Source organism: Pipistrellus hanaki (assembly GCF_964339955.1).
Source record: "Pipistrellus hanaki genome assembly, chromosome: 10".
Classification (NCBI taxonomy): domain Eukaryota; kingdom Metazoa; phylum Chordata; class Mammalia; order Chiroptera; family Vespertilionidae; genus Pipistrellus; species Pipistrellus hanaki.
The window spans coordinates 43,272,342-43,297,064 of NC_140512.1; the positions used below are offsets into that span (position 1 = coordinate 43,272,342).

A 24,723-nucleotide genomic window follows, 5' to 3' on the forward strand; every position below is an offset into this window, starting at 1 on the left:
CAGAGGAATGAAGCCAGGTGAAGGCAGAGGCAGAGTCTGGAATGATGAAGCTACCAGGTAACCAACAGGAAACTGCCCCCCAGCAACCACCAGAAGCTGAGAGAGAGGAATGAAACAGTTTTTCCCTCGGAGCCTCCAAAAGGAACCAACCCTGAGAATAACTTTTGATTCTGCCCTCCAAAACTGTGAGAGAATAAATCTCTGTTGTCTTAAGAGACACAGGTTGTGGTTATAGCCCTGGCAAACTAATAATGTATACATGCAGTATTTCTTGCTTAGTCAGCATGAGAACTACTAGAATTAGTCTGTGGTTCCTACAAGAGAATATTAGCACCCTGACCAGTGTGGCTGCATTGTTTGGAGCCTCATCATGTACAGCAGAAGGTGGAGGGTTGGACTCCTGGTCAGGGCACATATAGAGCGTGCAGGTTTGATTCCTGATTGAGGTGCCTGCTGGTGGCAACTGCTCTCCCTCCCTTCCTCTCTAAAATCAATTAAAAACATTTTTTTGATACTTTACTGCTATAGAAAAGAAGGAACTTTTACCATTTGAAGCAGCATGGATGGACCTGGAGAGCATTATGCTAAGTGAAATAAGCCAGTCTGAGAAAGATCAATATCACGTGATCTCACTCATATGTGGGATATAATGAACAACACAAACTGATGAACAAAAATAGATCCAGAGACAAATACTGAACAGACCACCCAACCTCAGAGAGAAGGTAGGAGAGGAGCAGATAAGAGATCAACCAAAGGACTTGTATGCACACACATTAACATAACCAATGGACACAGACACTGGGGCGGTGAGGGCTTGTCCTGGGGGTGGGAGTGGTGGTGGTGGTGGTGGTGGTGGTGGGTCAATCATTCATCAATCAGGGAAAAGGGTCTATTTTATATAATACTTTAAATAATAATAATAATATAATAATAATAATAATAATAAAAGCATAATAAGCTAATTAGGGCAGATATCTTTTGGACAAAGCTAGGGTGTGAGGGAAGCTTAGGCACTAGGTGCCTGCTGGTGGCCAGAGGAAAGCCCGGATCTTGGGTGCTGGAGGGAAGCCAGTGCCAGCAACTGGGGGAAGGAAGGCCTATTCTTGCATGAATTTCATACACAAAACAAAATATTAATATGGTCTTCTCCCCCTCCTGGCACTTATTTTCCACCAGGATTGCATTGGGTGACATCGCTAGGCTTTATTAGTTATTCATCCAAATTGAAGGCATATATAAAAATTATGTTATTAATGTGCATATCCTGGTTTCCCAATGTGCTGACCTTCCTCTTATGAAGACTCTGGTTAAAGCCAATTTAATATTTGTCAAAAAAGACTCACTACTTTAATTAATACGCTGTGTTGGGCTTTTGTTAAATAAATGTTTGAGTGCTCCAGCCATAATGATTTTTTAAAATTATTAGACTGAGAAGTTTCCCTTCTACTTCCTGAAATCCCTTTGATATGGAGTATGAAGATTAGCATTGGTGTTTTGGGAGACGGCCTACTGAGTCAAAGGACAGGGAGGATAGCTCTAAGTTTTAAAAAAAATAACAGAATGCACTAGCTTCCACTTAACTTGAGGGAAAACCAAATGCAGAGGGAGTGGAATAATCTAAAACGAGTTTAAATTCATTGAAACTGGAATTCATTTTACCATCAAGACAAGTCAGGAAACAAAAGCAGTAGAAGCCCCAAGGCTTCGAAGCAGTGGCCTGGAACTAAACTTCTCCACCTGGAATAGCGTGAGCCTCTGATTTCAGCCTTGAGAAGAACCTAATTGCTCAGGCAACAAAGCGATCATGCAAGAGCTGATCATGGAAGAAAGATGACACACACGAGGGGATTTACAGGAGAATACACTCCAACCAAAGCAGGGCTCACACTGAGAGTTCTCTCTCTCTCGAGTTTCTAGCAAACTGAAATCAAAGAGCAACCCCATTCTCTAACCTGCAGGTTTCAGATAGATCTCAGATAAACCCTCGAAGGGGTTTTTAAGAATGATGAGAGAATTCATTTCTCTCTCCTGCAAGAGTGATCAAAGGCTGCTTCCTCCTTGCGGGGACCTTGGAGTGCACAGGACTGTTACTCCTAAGAGGGCCAATGGACAAGTGCATCTGCATTTCCCCACTCAAGGCTCCAGGATTCCTTTTCTCATTGAAAACTCAAACACAGCCCTCGAGCCAACAGTTCACTGCGTTCAAGGAAAAAGAGAGGACCATCTTCTCAGAACCCACTCCAGTCTGAATTCCAGGGTAGATAAATCCAAATCATTGTAACTTTGAGAAAGTTGTCCACAACAAATATGCTTAACACATCTTTTTTTCCTCCCTTGTATAAACATGCATGTTTTTTCTTGAAAAAGACCTAAATATAATTTGTATTCTTTATAAATAGTAGTAGACAAATAAAGAATAGGAAATGACCTAGTTAAGGATCTGTTTAGGGAAATAGACTTGCCATCAAATTTTTTACAGTAAAAACAGCCACTGCAGAATGATTAAACTGTTGTTTTCTAACCCCCAGGGAAAAATGTAGAGCCTGTCAATTAGAACACAAATGTTATAATTTGTTTAGATTATAAGGAGAAAAAGTAAGATGCAGATGTTTTGGTTCCTTTAAGCTGCATTATTTCAATCCAAATGAATTAAAAATTGAGTTCCTCAGTGCCTTGCCTATATTTAAATGCTCAATAGCCACACCTGTCTAGTGAATAGAGCAGATCTAGAATATTAACATCTTTGTATAAAATTTCCACTGGAGACCATTGCTCTAGAGATATTTTTTGTATCTTTTTTTCCCCTAAAATGAAATTGACATTTGTATTAGTTTCCTGTTACTGTTATAACAAATTACCAAAATTATGGTAGCTTAAAAAAACACAGAGATTTGTTCTCTCACAGTTTTGGAGGCCAAAAGTCTCAAGTCAGTTTCACTGGGTTGAAATCTATTTGTTCAGGACCACACTCCCTCTGCAGGTCTTGGGGGTAATCTCCTCTCCTCTTCCAGTCTCTGGTGGCTGTCTACATTCCCTGGAGAATAGTGACATCTCTCCAATCTCTACATCCATGGTCACCTTGCCTCCATCTCTTCCTGCCTGCAAAACTTCCCTCTGCCTACCTCCTATAAAGATATATGTGATTGCACTTAGAGCACACTGGATACTCTTCCCAAGCCAAGACCATTAACTTGTCCTGGACAGTGTGTCTCAGTTGGTTGGGTGTCTTCCTGTGAATTGAAAGGTTGCCATTCAGTTCTCATTCAGGGCACACACCTGGTTTGAGGGCTGGATTCCTGGTAGGGGGCATGCAGGAGGCAGTTGATGGATGTTTAGTTTTCACATTGATGCTTCTCTCTCTCTCTCTCTCTCTCTCTCTCTCTCTCTCTCTCTCTCTCTCTCTCTCTCCCTCCTTCCCTCCCTCCCTCCTACCTCCCCTCTCTTCTCTCCCTTCCTCTTTCTTTAAAAATCAATAGATATCTTTTTAAAACAGGCCATAAATTTAATCACATCTACAAACACTTGTCTTATTAAGTAACAGCAATTAGAGCCAGTTATCTCTAGAAGGCCATTATCCACTTATAACCTATCACAATATTCTATTTTTCAACTTCCATTTTACTTTATTTGATTCTATGTTGCCAATTTATCATTACTCCATGGCTTCTATAGGTATAAATATTAATACAGTTACCCAAAGGGAATGATTTCTCCTACCAAAAAAAGGCATATACAGAATATCCAGATTCCTAATTAGTTTCAGGTATTTTTCATTTTTGCATGTTGTGATTGCCAAAGCCCAAGATTGATGGAAAAGTTCATGATAGCACTAACTCAAAATTTTACAAATCTACTTATAATAATTATAGAACACATTGTCATGTTTTACAGTCAGAGGGCTATTTTCTTTTGGCAAGCTTCTTTTATTATTTACTGTAAGCTCCAAAGTAACTTAACTGGTTATGTTGGTTTTCAAATAATAATTATTATTATTTTTAAATATATTTTATTGATTTTTTACAGAAAAGAAGAGAGAGGGATAGAGAGCTAGAAACATCGATGAGAGAGAATCATTGACCAGCTGCCTCCTGCACACCCCCTACCGGGGATGTGCCCGCAACCGAGGTACATACCCTTGACAGGAATCAAACCCGGGACCTTTCAGTCCGCAGGCCGATGCTCTATCCACTGAGCCAAACCGGTCTCCGTTCAAATAATTATTTTTAAAGCCAGCTCAAAAAAAGATACATGTCTACATATCATAATGAGAATAAAAAACAAAACAGAGTTGGATGTAAAAAACACAAAACAAACCATCAAACCTCAGAGGGAAGGCAGAAGAGGGAGGTAAGAGATTAACCAAAGGACTTGTATGCATGCATATTAGTATAACCAATGGACATGGACACGACACTGGGGAGGTGGGGGCTTGTCCTGGGTGGTGGAAGTGGCTGGGGAAGGGTTGATGGGGGGGAAAAAAGGAGACATATGTAATACTTTAAACAATTAAAACTTTAAAAATACTACTCAAAACAATTATACAAATACATAAAGACAACCCAATAGAAATATGGGCAAGATTCCTGAATAAACACTTCAGAAAAGACCAGTAAGCAAAACCTCTTTAAGAAAGAATTATACTAATTATACTAATAAGCTTTGTTATTTTAGCTAACTCAACAAAATTGCTTCCCAATCCTTAAGATATTCTTAAGGTATTCTTACATAACATGCTTGTAAGTAAATGTAAATATATATTTATAACAAAAACGAAAAAACAAAACAACCTTATATTTTATTTATATATAAAAACAGAAGACAGTTCACTGTCAGAGAAAACAAGGCATGCTAAATAACTGAAAATAAAACAGGTCACAATTTACACGAAGACTTTACATGAAGATGGCAGAACCCACCACGCATCTCATTTACTCACAGTAAGAACAGCCGTAGACTTCAATTCTGAGCCCGATGCGGCCTTCTCCGTTCCAGTCCAGAGGCACGAAGCGCACGTAGCGGGCGACAACGGGATGCTGCAAGTCATGCCGGACCACACTATCAGAGTTGATGTTCCCGGGAAATGCCTGATGGGACAATCAGATTAACACGTTAGGGAGAAAATACCTTAGAAACAACCATGTTCTCTATCTGCAAAACTAAACTTAATTTTCTTATCCAATGCCAGGACTTATATTCTCCACACCAAAAGCAATTTGTCAACAAACAAACAAATGAACAAAAAATGCTCATACTTCCTTTATTTGAAAACAAGTCGAATTTTATCATTATTTTTTTCAATCTTCACCTAAGGACATTGTTTTCCCATTTGATTTTAGAGTGAGTGGAAGACAAGGAGGGCAAGAAAGAGGGAGATGTGAGAGAGACACATTGATTGGTTGCCTCCTGCACTCACCTGATCAGGGCCCAAGATGGACTCCGAAACCCAGGTATATGTCTTTGACATGGAATCTAACTGCAACCTTTCAGTGCCAGCTTATGCTCTATCCACTGAGAAACATTGGCCAGGGCAACAAATGCAGTTTTAAATGGAAACTGAGCCAAAGTTCCATGGGTCCTTAAATATATGTCAACATACCAAGATGTTAAACAAATGAAACACCATATGGTACCCACTGTAGTGTACAATAAACATTTAAATTATGAGATCTAAAATTTTAATTGCACAATGAATAATTTTTCCTAAAATCCAACCCTATTCCTATGCCACCATTACAAGGCTGACAACATTTTCCACATCCATTAGGTAGAAAGAACAATTGACTATGTTGTACTTTTTTTGGGGAAAAACGACAAATGACAGAATAAGAAACCCACAGTCAGGGGATCCTGGGTTGTGGAGATCACATCACCATGGGCAGTATGACTAGTGACAAGGGAACTGAGGGTCAATGCCAACGTGGATTATATTGGAAAGTTCTCAAAAAAGATATAAGATATTTCAAAAGAAGAATTGTTAACTTTTTGAGAGAAGGGAGCAAAAGAAAAGACATAAACCTAGCCCAAGGTATTAATATACAGGCATGGTGAGAGAAAGAGAGAAGGGGGGGATCACAGGGCAGACAGCTGTTCCTCCCTCCTCAGTACACTCTTCTCTTTCTTTGAGTAACAGCCCCTGAATTTTCTTTAAAAGGTCACTTTTTCAGCACTTCTCAACCCACCTGATTCAGGACAGGCAAATGACAGTTGGAAGTACTGGGGTGGGAGGGTGCCTAACTCAATGAGATTCAAATTGAGCACCTGCGCTGGAACAACTCATTCATTCATTCATTTATCATTTACTGATTCGCTCACTTGCTGACTCAGGGAATATCTGAGAGTCTTCCTTGTACCAGATACTGTTCAATTCACTGGGAGATAGGAGTGAACAATATAGACAGAGTTTTTATTTTCATGGCATGTTTGTTATTAAAGAACATAATGGGGAGGAGACATAATCCTATAAAATAAAAGGCTAATATGCCAATAAATGGAAGAGCAGAACACCCAGAAAAACTGAACAACCGGTCTGATGATGTGTGCTAAACACCAGGGGGCGTGCGCAGAAATGGCAGGCATCACTGTGGTGGGATGGTGGGGCAGGTGAGTGGTGGCACCAAAGGCAGGGCACCAGTTGTGGTTATTGGACAAACCTCTGGTGGTTACTGAAAATTCTTTGCTCCCGTGAGCCATGGTCCCCCTACGTTTGCATCTGCTGTTGACATAGGCATCCCTGATCATTGTCCTGAATACAAAGGCACAAATACATGTAAAATGTCTCCTTTTATATAGCAGTTTTTTGGGAAAGTTAAAGAACATAGAAGAAGATGTAGCCCTTGAATTAATAAAAACAACATATACCGTATTTTCCGGCGTATAAGACCACCCCCTAATTTTACAGTTAAAACATAGGTTTAGACCTATATTCGCTGTATAAGGCTACCCCCCACTTCAAAGAAAAGACTTACTTTGCCGTCAAGATCTGCAGGTAATTTTTGTGCAATTTTGGTCTTTTGCCCCCGATTTTCGGTTGACTTTTTTTCGTTTCAAAATACATCACTTTAATACATAAGTTCACACTGTATTGTTGGTGCATGACAGAAAATTCTAACTTTGGTAGAGATGCTTTTTTTTGTTTCAAGTCAAGAAACGCAGGTTTAGAAGAATGAGAGGGCTTAAATCACTCGATGCTGAATAGCTAATAAGAACGAAGAAGGACACGAGCTAATAGCTATAATAATAAGAACAAACCAGCCACGAACTCATCCGAGCCAACCCCATCCTAAACTGAGAATTGCATTTTCTTTCTTCTGGCACAACACATTTATTTTTAATGTTTGGTATTATATAGAAAATTTGATAATTTATATCATACCACATTTTAGACATTCGTTTGATTTCCAACCCTTGGCAGTATATTTTCCCTGTGTAGTGTACCTCTTTCTGCATTTTCATTTCCATGAATTTTGACAGCATTAGTATTTTCCTTTCTCACACATCTTCCCAAAGCACGCTCCTATTGGGGTCATTAGCACAAGCTACTTTTCAATTTCAATACAAGTAATCAGATGTCTGAATGACACTTTTACTGGAAGGAAAGAAAGACTGGTCCGCTACGGTGCATATGATGCATGTCTCCGCTATCAAATCTCCTTTTGTAGCTGTGATTTGTATATGTGCTTAGAAGGATAGTTTTATTCTGTTTTGTTTTACTAGCATAGCATTTATGTAACTTGCAAAGCTTTATGCTTAGTAAAGCTAAGAACAACATAATAGAATGTTAAACCTATGATACGGCTTTATGGTCCTATAAATACACAGCAAAGAGTTGGAGCTTTTTTTGTTTTATAACATGTTGGGAGTCATTCAGGAGGCACATTCGCATAACCTAAACATCACTGAAATTTTAACAACTGGATATTTTCCACCATGTGCACTAAACAGTTCTTCTAGCCCAAACGATAGTTTGGATGGCCTAAGAGAGGGATAAGCAGACTTTTTTTCTGTAAAGAACCAGTCAAAGAGTTAATTAATTAATTTACTTATTTATTATTTTTTATTTTTATTTTATTTTTTTTGTATGTTCAGGCCACATACCTCTCAGCCCCATATCCTCTCTTCTTCTTTCCTGTTATTTTTTTAAACAGCATTTTAAAAATGTATAAACTATCTGAGCATACAAGACTTTAAAAGCAGTGAGAGATCTTACATTCTTTAACGGGCAGGGACCAGAGTGGGCTGTAGACTCTAGTTTGCCTGTCCCTGAGCTAAGAGAATCTTTCAAATTAATAAATCCTCCCTCTGCCCAAAATATGATCCACGTCTAAAGTCATCAGAAGGCTGTGCAGCCACATGGCACCTAAAAACCAATAACCTTTGGGAGAGCATTCTGTCACCCTTGAAGCATGTAATTTATCAGGCCACAGGAAAATACATGGGGATTGAGAAGTGTGCTGCGTGTGATGCATGAGGTAAAATTTCCCCTCAGATTCACTGTTATGGGGTCAAAGATGTAACTTATGAAGTATTTTATGAAGAGAATAAACATATTTAGTCCTCAGTAAAACCTCACATTTCAAAACATCTCAAATAAATTATCATACACCCCTGCAGCGAATGACCAAGACGGTTTATCTTGGTGTGAAGGTTTTACTTAAGGAGGAAAAAATATGACTAAAACATTCAGCCATTGGGTAAGCAAGCCTGGGAAGAGATGCTAGTGCTCCTGAGGAGTCTAGTGCATTGGGGATCAGGTGAGAATAACAACTAAAGAACATTTGCTGAAGTGAGATATCTTATTTTCTTAAAACACAAAATATCTCTGCTGCAATAGGAACACACACTGATACTCCTTAAGTTGATGTCATAACCCTGTGGTCACCATAATCACTTTTCTTAAAGCGACATTTTACTTCTGGCTGGGTTTTAAATTTTATTCTCCCCATGTTAGCAATTTATATCAAAGTGTAGAGATAGATTTTCCATTTTGCAGCCTTGCGGTGAGTCTCTAGGCTTATGACCACTCCCTGTAAGGCAGGAAGGAGAGAAGTAGTTTCATACCTTCCTGCATGGATTATACCCCTGATCTGGCCTTTTCACCTGGGTTCTCTTATCATCCCCTATCTGGCTATACAACACATTCTGCAGGACTCAGCTCAGATGGACCTTCCAGCCAGTAAGCACATCCCATGACCCTAGCTTGTTAAACCCCGCCATTCTGCAGGGAGCCCCATAGCATTCTGTATTTTAATTCCCTTTACTCAATAGCAATGACTTCATTATGGTTTTACTAGAGGCCTGGCGCACAAAATTTGTCCCTCAGCCCAGCCTGCACCCTTTCCAATCTGGGACCCCTTGAGGGATGTCTGGCTGTCCTCTCAAAATCCAGGACTGTTGGCTCCCAACTGCTCTCCTGCCTGCCTACCTGATTGCCCCTAACTGCTTCTTCCTGCCAGCCTGGTCACACCCTAACCACTCCCCTGCAGCCTGATCAATGACTAACTGCTCCCCTGCTGGCCTAATTGCCCCTAACTGCTCTCCCCTACCAGCCTAGCCACCCCTAATTGCCTTAACCTGTCAGCATAGTCACCCCTAACTGCCCTCCCTGCTGGCCTGGTCACCCCCAACTGCCCTCCTCTTCAGGCCTGGGTCCCATCCAACTGTCCTCCCCTGTAGGCCTGGTCTCTCCCACCTGCCCTCCATTGCAGGTCACATGTAGTGGTCATCTTGTGTCCACATGGGGATGGCCATCTTTGACCACATGGGAATGGCCATCTTGTGTGTTGGAGTGACAGTCAACTTGCATATTACCTCTTTATTAGATAGGATTACCCACTGAATGACTATTTCAGAAGTATGTATGTCAGTCTTGGATCCAATATTTAGTCCACTATTATATTTGACCCCTACCTAGTGGTTAGAGTCTAATAATAATCTGTTTACTGCCTGATTAAATGAGTGAATAAAAATGTGAATTCCCACCTGTTTATATTTGATAGCTCTGTCATTTCTGCATGTATCAAAGATCAGGCCAGACATGGGGGCGGGGGGGGGGGTGAAGTAAGTAGCTAACTATGAATTGGTCTATAAAGAAGTCAATAGTCAATAGGTAATATTGATATCAAAATTGATAATTGAACAAACTGATATGTTATATATGGGGAGAATGGAACCAGTGATGGGAGAGAATGGGAACAGATTTTTCACTTTTAAAATTAAATACCCTCTATGCTAGTTGATTAATAATGCTTATCATATGGTACTTTGATAAAAACCACAAAATATATTTTGTGAGGTTCTGTAAAACTTTGCTTTTAGGATTGCTGGCACACCACACAGATGGCGACGCAATCAGTTGTGAGATTTATCATATCTGTATAAATCATATCTAAGCAGTTGCTTGAAGAAGCATAAGATGCCTGATATTGAGCCCAGAAAGAGATATGTTAAATGAGTCCAATGTAAAAGGAACTATGCTTTACAATGAGCAAAGTGTTGAGGAACATTTGTATTAGATAGAGAGATATCTCATAAGGAGTTTTCTTCAATGCAGCCCTATGGAAAAATTTTAAGATGCAATTCCGTAAACACAGTTTCACAATGGGAACCAAATGTCAATGCGGATATTCAGCTTTCTGCTGACTAGTTTAATCTGGAAACATCTCAGAGCATCCAGAGGAAAGGATGGGTGGCATTAATCTCAGGTTATCCTCCATGAACACTGCTTATCTTCAAATATTGGACACATTTCTATGGCAGTATATTTAAGCTGCACTTGGAAAGTACCCAAAGTACCTCTCTTTTTAATGTGGAATCAAATGCTTTCATAAGCATAAGATCAAAAAACACAATCCAGTTTTATTTAGGATGAGGGTTAGTAATAGCAAAGTAAATTACTATCTTCAAATTGGGTCTTTTCAAAATGTGAAATTCACTCACTTAGATAGCTTGATACCCCGTGAGATATTAATAAGTTTGACACTAAGTGCATTCTCTGATTTGAACATTAATAATTACTTTATTCTTTCTCAGTTTAATATACTTATGTTTCCTACCATTTTTTATATTCTATAATAAGATTAGTACCCAGTAAATGTATCTTTGTGATACAGAGAAAGAGGCAAAATGAGGATACCTCATCTAAAGAAACTATTTTTTTTTTCTTTTTGAATTTCACCTTTCATGGAAAAAACAATTACAGTATATTCTTCCATATTTACTAGTTCTAGTTTTCTACTCCCTTCCAATACAAAATTTATCAAATAGATGGTTTGTTCTCTGCATTTCCCTCTTTCTCTGTGCTGTCTTGAAGCTTTAGCAATTTGTTTACTGGTATCTTCTCTTCCAAAAGAGAAATCAGAAAGGTCACTGATGGTGACCCAATAACTTGTTTCTTGGCTATTGAATTTTTCTTCAACATCCCCCAGAGTTAGTCATCTTCTTATTTGAGGACATTTATACTTTGCATTTTATTTCATCTCAGATAACTTCAACCTCTTCATTGGATATTATTTCCTACGTATTATTAAAAATTAGGTTGTTCTCTCTAACCTTTCAAAAGTGAAGTCAACCACTTTCTTGTCTTCAATCATAACTCCACAGTATATTCGCTGTCACTCTCTGTTTCCTCCACTGCCTAGGTTTATGTTCTGACCCTCAGGGAGTCTGAGTAATGATGGGCTTACAGATGGATGACTCAGGCTCCTTTGCCTTCAGGCATCTACCTGTTTCCCCTTAATGGGCACACTAACAGATGGCCACCCTCTCAGCAGCCTGCCATCCATGGCTCCAGTTCTCCCTGGTCCCTGATAATATTGTTTCTTTCCTTGTTCTGTAAGCCCTAGGGATGGTAGTGGCTCCCCTGTGTTTGTCATTCATGAGAATTCATTATCCCTTGTTCCTTCCCTTAAACCTGCCACACTCCTGTTAACTGCCCCTTCACTAAATTCTGTTTAGGTAAACACTTTGGAATGTGCCTGCTTCTGATCAGAACAATGACTGCTATATATGTGTGCAAAATTCCTATGATAATTATAATCCTATATAATAAAAACCCAGCGGAAACCGGTTTGGCTCAGTGGATAGAGCATAGGCCTGCGGACCAAAAGGTCCCGGGTTCGATTCTGGTAAAGGGCATGTACCGTGGTTGCGGGTACATCCCCAGTAGGGGGTGTGCAAGAGGCAGCTGATGGATGATTCTCTCTCATCGATGTTTCTAACTCCTAACTCTCTATCCCTCTCTCTTCCTCTCAGTAAAAAATCAATAATATATATATATATATATATATATATATATATATATATATATATATAAAGAATTGACATTTAAAAAACTAATAATAATAAAAATAAATAAAAGCCCAGCGACTGAAATGGTAAAAATGACCAGAACAACCAAAGACCAGAATGACCATGGCCCCTTGCCCAGGCCGGCCCGGCCACCCAGCAGGGACTCCCACCCCAATCTGGAGCAGCCATCAGGCAGGCCAGCCAGCCAGCCCCCACACATGCACAAGGTCTCTATCCTATCCTATATAATAAAAAGGTAATATGCAAATTGGCCCTAATGGCAGAACAACCAGAATTATGCTGGACCAGAAACTTTGAGGTGCACTGCCCACCTCTTGGTCCCTTTCCCTAGCCAGCAGGCTCTGATCACCTAATGGCAAATGAGGGACTGGGGGTGGGTGGCAGGGAATGCAAGTGGCACCAGGCCAAAGTCCTTGCCCCACTGGTCACCCCACACACAGAGGGTGACCTATGACAGGGATGGGGATGGCAACTGAGCAGGAACATTCGACCTCTTGGTCCCTTTCCCTGGTGGTCAGGCACCAATCACCTGATGGCAAATGGAGAATAGGGGGTTGATGGCAGCAGTGGGGAGAGGGGAAGGAAGGCGGCCATAGGCAGCCAAGGAAGATGGCCCTGATCACAGGCCAGATCTAGGGACCATACCCATTCATGAATTTCATGTACTGGGGCTCTAGTCTCTCAATAATATCATTTCTGAATGTCCTTATGGTATATTCAGTTGGAACTCTCTCTAGAATTCTCCTAATTTTTCAATATCATATTTTTAGTAAAATCTTTGGTTCTATTAACTTCACCTTCTTCTATACTTTCCATGATCTAATCTGAGTTACAATTCCTTATTTACATTTACTTCCTTTTCATTTCTATAGCCATTTCATGGTTTAGGATTTTTTAATTATTTCATACCTGAGATATTATAAAGTTTCCCAATTCCCTGCCCCACTTTCAATTTTATTACTCTGCAATACAAATATGGTATTGGTCATGTCAAAGCCTCCAACTCAAAAATTTTAGGAAATCCAGTAAAGAATTTCTTCTTTACTAGAGTGTGCTACAAAAAGCTATCCTGCTACACAATAGCAATACTTAAATCATTTATCCTAAGTGTCCCCTAATTCAAAGGATTTCACTGCACTAGTATACCATAAATTATAATTTTCAAGATACAGACATGCGACTTTAATATGTACACTTTTATGTATGCTAATGACTAATAATTGAATTATTTTTGTCTGCTCATGCCCATCATCCTCTCTTGTACTAAAGTCCATATAGAAAATCAAAGAAATAAATTACAGATATAAAAATTTATTTTATTTGCAAGATATTCAAACTAATCTTATTCTTTGTATCATCTTATGAGAATAAGTACCCTGTTATGAAAATATTTTTATTTAATAATAACCAAAATAGATAAGAAGATTTATGATATATTTAGTGTAGGGTCTCAATGGTCATGTAAATTGCCCAAAATTGTTTATTCTGTTTCATATGTTCCTTTTTTTATTTCCCTTTTTGAATTTCACAGTCTATAGGTATTGGTCAGATCTCAAGAAAAGATCTATAATTTAAATTTTTGAATCAAATAGTCTGAGGTAGTTGATAAGATAGCATCATTTGATCTAAGAGTATAGTAACCATCTGATAAGATTAGTTTAAGTGAGAAAAAACACACAAACCAGAAACAGATTATTTAAATACATAATTTAAATTTTCTATAAGTCCAAAGATCTACAGCTTAAATATATATCCACTGGGATAATGGCTATTTTCTGAGAAGTCCACTAACTCTTAGAAATTAAAATTAATATGTTATATAAGATAAAAAGTATATTTTGTAGAAATCACAGAGACCTATATAGATTAGCTGACTTCCACTAATGTCAATGGACTTGACCAAACAATCTTAAAGTATCAGAATTTTCACTCTGCCATAGTTGTAGAAGGAATGGTTCACTTATACTAGGGTTCGTTTGCATATATATAGCTCATCCCTGAATGGTTCAACTAACTTCTGAGCATTCTGTGAAGAGCCCACACATTCTGCTCTCATCTAAAAATGCTTCCTCTTCTCTCACAGCCACTACCTTATCAAAACATGAATAAGAGGAAATTTCCTATTAATATTATCATTTTTATTGCTTTTAGAGAGAGAGGGAGGAAGGAACTTGCAACCTAGGTATGTGCCCTGACTGGGAATCAAACCTGTGATCTTCCAGTGGACTGGATGGTACTCCAACCAAGGAGACATGCACGCCAGAGTCATTTCCTATTATCCTATATAATAAAATGCTAATATGCAAATAGATTGGATGGTGGAACAACCAGAACAACTGAATAAACAAACAGCCAGCACTAGTCTCAATTGCTCAGCACCATCAGTTGGTGTGAGCCCACAGTTTTTTTCCAGGTGCACAAATGTGTGCACTGGGTCCCTAGTTTTTAATAAGTGTGTATTAAAAATGTTCTTTTGAATAACTATTTTAATAAGACATTAATAAAACTACCATAACAATGGAATATGAAAGCATTATCTTTCACTCGTGGATTTATCTGAGGAGGAAAAATTACTGAGGATATATTTAGACAAAATAATTCATAAGCCTAATGCTATAGATTTTAAAAACACTACATTAGATATTTTTCAAAGGTATTTTAGGCCTTCAATTAAGTCAGAGAAGAATCCAAAAATTGATGCCACACAGTCTGCATTCTCAGAAGACAATGCAGTTAATTAACATTGATTAAATAATATTAAAAACAAAAATATAAGCTCTGAAAATAGTGCAGGTCTTAATTCAGCCACCAACTAGCTGTGTAAAGTTGAATAAACTCAAACAATGGAGACAAATGGGGACAAATACAGCAACATCTCGATAAAAAAATCATCTGATAGTTAATAACTACTAAGAACACATTATTTTATCATGACCTTTTGCCCAGAGAGATACTATATTGTACTAGACCTGAAACAAACCTGCCCTCTTCCCCCAGAAGGAACATTATACCTGTCTCCCCAGCTGCTTGCCATGCAACTCTGTTTATAAAACAGTTCACAATGAAAGCTTGCTCACAAGATGTGCAGGAACACAAGCCATGCCTGAAGAGCTGTTTCCCAACATTAGTCAAAAAAAAAAAAAAAAAGAGTAAGATATCAAAAATTGTGACATGTAACAGAAGTAGTATTTAGAGGAAAATTATAGTCTTTATTATTTATTGTAGGAGAGGGATAAAAATCAATGACCTAGGCAATACACTTTAGAAGTTTGAATAAAAGACCAGAATAATTCAAAAAATGTGAAGTGTATCAGAAAACAATCAAGAAAATAAGAATTAAAATAAATAAAACCCGAAAATCAAGAATGCCATAAGATGACCCTCTACAAAGTATGTAATTTGGAAAATCTCTGGTGAGACTAAATTCTAACCCCCACAAAAAGGTGAGAAAAACAACAATATTAGAAATGAAGACAGGCCATAACTATAGATAGACATTAAAAATAATCTATTTTAGAGATGGACCGAGGGGCAACTGTGAGTATGTTGACACCATCCAGAGGAGGAGACTAATGTGGGATTTCAGACTAGTAACAGAATTTTCTGAAGAATATCCAAATAAACCACTAACTGTTAGGTTCTTATCCAAAAAAAGTTCTATTTGATGATTCATCCAAATGTGTATGCTAATGGTAGCATATGTTGAGATATCTTTCAGAATTGATAGAGTCCAACATATGATGTATCTGATGTATCTTCTATTTTAACCTCAATTCAGTCCCTGCTGGATGAACCAAATCCAAAAAGTCCAACTAATAGCCAGGTAGCATGACTTTATCAGGAAAACAAACATGAATATGAGAAAAGAGTTTCAGCAATTGTTGAACAAAGATGGAATGATCCATAATAGACAACTAGTGTGTTAATCTTTTCCATCCTTGTTGGGTATAATTTACCTCTCAGTAGAAAGGCTAACAATTTTTAGGTGCCACCTGTTTTAAGGATTCTGCAGAAGAAAAGTCCTTCAGTTTAGGACCTATAAAAGCTTGTGTATCTTGATTAATGCTCTTTTTATTGCATGGTGTGAACTAAGTTATTGCTTACATAAATTTGTAATACATCCTGTTTGTAATTTTTTTCCAAGTGTATAATGTTGGTGTGAAGTTTTCATGATAGAAAATACACATTTTGTAAATCTAAAAAAATAAAATAAAAAATCTATTTTAAACAAGCTTTATGCCAAAAAAAAAAAAAATTAAAAGTGAACTGTTCACTATACCACAAACCTATAACATAACAAATATGACCCAAAACCAATATACTTCATAATAATGCTTTATGAATATTAAGAACGTAAAACTGCCTAACAGGTTTGGCTCGGTGGATAGAGCGTCGGCCTGCAGACTGAAGGGTCCCAGGTTCGATTATGGTCAAAGGCATGTACCTTGGTTGCGGGCACATCCCCAGTAGGGGGTGTGCAAGAGGCAGCTGATTGATATTTCTATCTTATTGATGTTTATAACTATCTATCTCTCTCCCTTCCTCTCTGTAAAAATCAATAAAATATATATATATATATATATATATATATATATATATATATATATATATATATATTTTTTTTTTTTTTTTTTAAAGAAAGTAAAACTGACAATTCAACAATCTTCTCAATGTTGGGAGTCAGCTCCTCAGGTGTGGCTTGTGTTCCTGCACATCTGTGAGCAAACTTTCATTGTGAACTGTCTTATAAAGAGTTGCATTGCCAGCAGCTGGGGAGACAGGTATATTGTTCCTTCTGGGGAAGAGGGCAGATATGTTTCTGGTCTAGTACAATATAGTATCTCTCTGGGGCAAAGATCATGATAAAAGAATGAGGTTTCTGAAGCTCAGGTTTCCTTAGATTTGTTCCAAATGTCCTGCGTGTTTCATGGGTCAGTCTGCATCTTACTCTTTGGTTTTATGGGGCAAGGGGAACTGATATGAATACAAAGCTCACAAGTAAATACAACAACAAGGAAAATCTTCTCACTATAACCTTTGGTAATTATAATGCTGGGCATTGGCATTGGTAGTAGAAATGCGAAATGAGACAACAGCAGCATTGGACAACAGTCTGGCAACTTCCTAAACAAATACAGCAACCCTACTGCTTAAGAAAAGTGAAAATCAATCTTCACACCAAGTCTGAATGGGAATTTTTATGGAGCCTTATTCATACTCATCTCAATCTAGAAACCTTCCAAATATCAATCAGCTGGTAAATAGATAATGAAAGTATGGCACATCCATAGTCCGCTACTCAACTGACTTTCTTCCACAGTCTATCAAGACCAAGTCCTACTTGGGCTATTTTCTCCCATCTTTTCATTGAACTCCATCTTCCATGTTTTCCATTAGCCCAGTCTCCATGGTGCTCTTGTGCTATACAGTAAACCCTTGATTTTATTAACCTCAACATAACAGACTAGGGATTTAACTTACAAAATTTCATGTCAGTATGTATTATGTGAAAATTATTTTAAATGTGTTTAACCAAGATTTTCTCAAAATTAAATTAACAGATTATTTTTGGTTATTAATTCACTGTTATTTTAAACAAATTTTAGTGAATAGGCCATATGGTGGGGAAAAATACTATACTAATTGTGCCAACATAAGTAAATATTGCATATCTTCAATGGTAGTCTACATATTTAAATCTAAGGGTCACAGTTCTCAGTGTTCCATGAATGATTAGCAGGTGATCACACAGTATCTCTAGCAATGGTTCTGTTACCGGGTGCCATGACTTTCTGTAGCAGTTTTCATGCTTGCCTGCCTAGGTTCCCACTGAGCTAAGCCATGCTAGTCCTGTGCATTTGCTTACTCATAGGACTGATGAATGCAAGCATTTACTAAACCTATTTAGTATAACTTTAAAATTATAGTAATACATATATAACTTTTTCTGTGAAATTAAACTTTTCACTCATACTTAATTTTAATTACGCAAGTGTAATTTTACATAATTAAAAACAGGTAAACTAATTTGTCATTTTTTTTAACATATGCATTTAGAAAACTGACTTTATTATGTAACAGACTTTTGGCTTTAACAAACACATCCTCGCCCAGATTAGTCCATTATTTTGAGGTTTTAATGTAATTATTTCCCTAAAAACCCCCAGATTCAGCACTTTTAGTGAAACAAGGCAAATGTTCTGACTAAATAAATAAATAAATGGATGATATAATAAATAAATAAATAAAAATCAAGAAAAATAAAAACAAAACAAACAACTTCATTTAACCCTACTCACTTCCTCAGTTACAATACCATATCCTTCCTTTCTGACCTCCCACTGGATTGTCAGCTTTATACCCAGTCTCTAATGTCTTCAGTTTTATTTCCCACTTTTCCCTTTTTCTCCTATAATTCATTTTCTGCACTCATATGGTGAAATCCAAGGCTTCTTTCTCAGTCCTGACCTTCTGCAACCCTTTAGAGCATATGGTACCCTTATCATATCCCTTTGAGGTTGTGATCTCATTTTGATTCAGTGACAGAGATCAATCTATTCTCTAAGGTCTCTAACTTCTCAACCCTCCTCTAGGAGTCCTCATTTCAATCCAAATAAAGGGCATTGATTTCCATATCCTACCTCCAGCCCGAAATTGTATTCTGAGATCTAGGCCAGAATTTCCAACTGTCGGACAAACATCTTTATTTGGATAGCTAGATGATGTTTCAAGTTTTTTAAAAAAATTTCCCTTTCACCACCAAAACATACTCCATTTCCTACTTTTCCCATACTGTTTGCTGACACTGCCATTCTTCTAATCTTCCAACCAGAATCTTCCGCCACATCTGCAACTTTCCTCTTCTTTCTTCACATCCACAAGGCCTGGTGCTGGGTCCTGTCTCTGTGGTGATGCTTTTCTGCTCACGTGGCCATTATGTGTTTTCAAACCTTTACCCTCTTGACAGCTCTCTGAATATTCTCCCAGAGTCCAATATCTTTGTTTTGCAGTTTACTTTACATTCTACCCAGAAAGGGATTTTTCTAAATTAAAATTAAAACCTCCTTTTGTGAGAACCTAATTACCTAACTCCAAGTATAGATGCGGGTTGCCTTTGCTCACATGTTGCCAACTCAATAAAATGAAAAGAATAAATTGTACAATTATCACCCTTTGTTTTGTTTATAGGATGCTAAATGATTCACTTAACAGATTCTTTTCAACAAATTAACAGAATTGACTTCGCTGAACAAACAGGTTTGTTATATTGGAGCCATGCATACACAACCCCGGGGTTCTTTTCAGTGAGAACCTGAAACAAGTGGCCAGTTACAGCTCCCGATTTATGGGAAATCCATACAGCAGTTGCCATGTTTAATGCTCTCTTTATAGCCAAAGACGTGCCTTTTCGTGTGCAACAGGATGGTTACTTTACAGCCTCACTATATTCCCTAGTGCATACAAAAATGGTATCTGCCTTCCGAATGGAATCCTTTCACACTTTGCATAGATAACCATCAGTTGATATGCAATATTAGTTTCAGGTATACACTCCAGTGATTAGACATTATGTATAACTTACTAAGTGATCATCCTGATAAAATTGGTATTCACCTGACACCATACATAGTTAGAATACTAGAAGCCCGGTGCACAAAATTTATGCAAGAGTAGGCCTTCCCAGCCCCGGCCTCCTCCGCTGCATCAGCCCTTGTAACCCTGGTGCCCCTGGCCCACTGATCATTCTGGAAGGTTGTTCTGGAAGGTCATTCCACTGTCTGGTCTAATTAGCATATTAGCTCTTTATCATGTAGAATTATTGACTATATTCTCTGTGCTGAACTTTGCATTCCCATGACTATACCATAACAACCAATTTGTACTACTATTTCCTTCACATTTGTCAGGCAGTCCCCTGACCCCCTCCCATCTGGCAAGAGTTTAAATGTTCTCCAGTAATTTGATTGTAAAATCATACTATAGTTTTATAAAGATGTCACCTTTGGAGGATACTGGATAAAATAGGAACTTGAGATCTCTTTATGTTATTTCTTACAAATGCAGATGAATCTATAATTATTTTAAAATAAAACTTTAATTAAAGAAATGTTATATGTTCAGCATCAAAATCTGTATCTTGCCCAGCCAGCTTGGCTTAGTGATTACAATTTGATTCCTGGTCTGGGCAAATACAGGATTATGGGCTCAATCCTCAGTAGGGGGCATGCAGCAGGCAGCCAATCAATGATACTTTCTCATCATTGATGTTTCTATCTCCATCTTTCCTTTCTTTTCTGAAATCAATAAATATATATATAGTTTTTAAAAAATTTGTATCTTAGAAAAGATCCACTTTTTTCTCAAAATTATATAAAATTTCTTAACACAGGTTTGCATATGACTATAAGTTAGGATGAGTAGTTCTCAATTTTATAGATAAGAGGCTGCTGGATTATATTATAAATAGTATCATTAAACACAAAATACATACACCAAATAAAATTAATTAGAAACATGACCACATTATAGTGTTTGATAAATATAATACAATTATTTTGTTAGAAAATCAACCCTAAGGCTCAGGAAGAGTCCATTATCTGGCTGTTTCCCATTTTGAAAAAACAAAACAAAACAAAAATACCACACACACAACACATTTGGCAAAATGACACAAAACTGATATTCGCATCACAATATGGCTATTATAAATATTTTGTTATAGGTAGAACAGTAATTTAGTGTGCGTTTTTTTTTGGTAGAAATATCCTATTAAAATAATCATTTACAAACAGAATTTATAATTGTATATATACAATTCCAAACACTTCTGCATAGTGAAAATCTAAACCAATGAAAAAATTCTGCAATACAATCTCCATATGAGTAAGCTTTAACATGATCAAGTTATGGTGATTTTCTAAGAAGGAGTCCAAACTTGTATCTCTGGTATAGTGGACATGTTACAACAGAGGACAAACACATCTATCAATAGAAGTCACAGCAGATTATTTTTGCCAGGCAATGCCTCACAGAACTCTCACAGTGAAGCCAGATCAAAGAAATTGGAAGCTTTATAGCCTTGAGGTAAAAGACAGTGTTTCCATGCGATATTATTTGTAATTTTGGACACTAACTTGCAATAAAGAAATAATAGAAGGTGGGGAGGGGTGGCAATTAACTAGGGAACTTATATGCATGTATGCATAGCCAAAGGACACACACTATAGAGTGGTGAAGGCCTGGGAGGGGTGGGTACAAGGTGGAGGAGGGCAATGGGAAAAAAACAAAACAAACAAATGGGACATCTGTAATACTTTCAACAATAAAGAAAAAATTAAAAAATAACAACAACAAGTAATGCATGGCATTCGGAGCCATCAGTTCTTTTTGGTTTGTTTTTAAAAATCTCTGAAAGTATAGCTTAATAATATTGGCTTCTCCTCATTGGCCATTAGAGGGATGCTGCATGCGGCTGAAGGATGTTTTACCACATTAGCTGTAGATGAGCCAAATGTGTGAACTATTCTGAACCTTGAAGAGTGCTGAACAGAGGATTTGGGCTCTGCTCTCCCTCTTTACAGAGGTCCCTGCGTTTTAGTTATGTCAGATGCCATTAGGTACAGTTCATCTCTCTTAAATTCTCCAGGGATTTATTACATCGGCCTGGGGAGTTTCCCTTTCAAGTAGCCATAGATTTTATATTCAAATCAGTGTTCGATGATCACTCTACTTCCAGCTTTAATTCTGCTCTTTTTATGTTCATGGAAATATAGGATGTGAAGAGTGGGGAAGGCAGCAGAAGACAAACATATTTTTTTGTATCAGGAGGTCAGAGGTTGTGTTGCTTTGCAGCCACCAGCCTAGCTTCACATTCCTGTGCCCCCAAAATGGATTTGAAGGAAGACATAGACATCTTTTCTCATGATAGCAGTAGGAGACTCACTTCATGGTGCAAAGCATGCTAAGTGTCTTTCTCAGAGCCAGTCACAGCACAAACTAAATTCATCCTGCTTCTTAAAGAGCTGGGCATGCTACAATTTGCAGAAATTCACTGGCTGGCTGCTCTCCACCTGCTGACAAACAGTTTGTATATTTATCATCCAAACAAAACTACAATATATGTTCCACTTTCAGGAGGACAAAAAAAGTGTATATGTGTGTGTGTGTGTGTGTGTGTGTGTGTGGAGGTGGGGGGGGATAAGACTATCATAAATTTAGTTCCTATTAAGATTTTTTTAATTTAACTTATGAAACTTATAAACAGAAAATGACCATCACTAGGAGAAAGCAGGAATTCCCCTCATTTTTTCTTGAATAATTGGTGGTTACTGCATGTAAAATTATCATATTTAAAATTATTTTTCTTGATATATTCATGTTTATTGCATGCAACATTAAAAAAGTGAATTAAACAAGTAGAAAGAAGGAGAGATATATTTTTAAAACTGGTTGAGTAGAAAAGGCTAAGGGATGTCTCTTGACCCTAATTCACTGTGAACTATTACATGCTCAAATGTGTAATAGAAGTGAGACATATAATACTGCTTTTACTTTACTATAAAGTATTAGAAATAAAATGATCATACCACAAGACATGATATGTTTTACTTGGTGAGGATTGTCCTACTATGTTTTACTTGATGAGGATTGTAGTGGTCTTCAAAAAATCATTAAAAAGTATCATTAAAAATAATACATGAGCTCTTCATTCTATGGGAGAGGGCCCATGTGACAGATCGCCTTACTGGGAGGCGGAGCTTGAAGATGGCGACCGAACAGATGGACTTGTTCTGACCCCGGTCCCAAAACAGATAGAAGCAACATCTGAGTCGCTCAGGGAATGTTGATTAGCAGCTAAGGGGCAGCGGATCACTCTAGGAAGGTAAGGAAGTGTCCGCTGGACAGGTTTTCCTGACCAAGCGGCCAGCACTCCCGACTTCTCCCGGAGCTCCGGGCTCGGCGCAAAGGCGGAGCCACCCTACCAGGAAGGGAGCAACTTCTCTGAGGCCTGGAAAACCCACAGCCGAGGAGTCCATCGAGCACCTGTGGCGCCCCGATCGGAGCAAGCGCGTGGATTCAAGGAAGCTCTTCAACCACCCACGGAAAGGTCAGAGTTTGCGTGGCTAGCCCGAGAGTTCAGGCTGCGATAGCCCCATTGCTCCCGCGAGGCCCCGCCCCCAGTGCGGCCCTGAGCGCCGTGGCCCCGCCTATATTGTAGCCCAGGAGAGCTGCGAGGGCCCGCACCCAGAGAGAAAGAAGGCCAGAGCAACCAAAGTCTGGGAAGTCAAACTGGTAACACTGACACCTAAGGGCTGAACTACAAACTGCCTTTTTTTTTTTTTTTTTTTTTTTCTTTTTTCTTTTTCTTTTTCTTTTAATTAATCAAAAATAAATGGACACAAATAACTAAGATATAGCCTACCTAAAATTAAGGACTACCTTACAAAACTGAGGTGCAGTGGAATGCTGGGAACTGCAAGACTCTCTGATCCAAGAACCAGGCATACCAAATACAATAACAGAGGAAGTGATTGAACTCTACTGGACAATTTTATGCTAATTATACTATTCTTTATTTTATTTTCATTTTTTACATTTTTTATTTAATTTTCATTTTTTACATCTTTTACTTCAGAAACGATTTTTTTTCTTTTTTCCTTACTTGATTTTACCTTTTCAATTATTACATTTTTCAATCTCTATCATCACTATTATTACTGCTATTTTGCAATTTTTTTTTTTCTTTTCCTCTCCAGTACCATTTTACTTCGTCTTTATTTTACATTGGGAGTAACCTTCATTCTATTTTAATCTCTACTATAGCATCATTCAACCCTATCTCAATTCGACCTTTACCCCATCACTCTCTTACTAAACTTTAACCTTTTAGTCTCCAGTTTATCCTATCCCTTTCCGGCTTTAGTTTTTCCTCTATTCTTTCTGTATACCCCCTGCTAAAGCTCTCACTATACTCATAGACCTAAGTTCCAACCCCTGATACAAGTGTATAAATATCACTCTCTGCACTATATTAACTAGTTAAAAAAAACAAACAAAAACAAACAAACAAACAAAAAACACACACACACAAAAAAACGGTTCTACTTTCTATCCTTTTCTCATTGTTTGAGTGAAGGTTGATTATTGTGAATATTTGTGCTTTTCAGTGAAATTGTTATGCTTATTCCTGTGTTGTTATTGTTGCTTTGTATTTTTTTTTAAATCCTCTGTTTTTGTTTGTTTCTTTGACTTCTGTATATCATAACCTTACTTAATAATAGTGGATATTGTATTGTAGTTTGTATTAATCTCCAAGTATTGTTACCGGCATTGGCTGGGCTCAGTGGTTGATCTATGGCAATTTTCTCCACATATATATAGTTTGTTTCCCATTTTTTTAGTTTGCTTCTTTTC

General features: G+C 37.8%; 1 protein-coding gene across 1 annotated transcript in view; it reads right to left on the minus strand.

The window, feature by feature from the left end:
- CNTNAP2 (contactin associated protein 2) overlaps window positions 1–24,723 on the minus strand; it is a 1,655,791-nt gene that overhangs the window by 939,525 nt on the left and 691,543 nt on the right. The window contains exon 4 of the mRNA XM_084896487.1: window positions 4,940–5,087. Within this exon, the coding sequence (XP_084752613.1) occupies window positions 4,940–5,087 (148 nt within the window). The remainder of the gene's footprint in view (window positions 1–4,939; window positions 5,088–24,723) is intronic.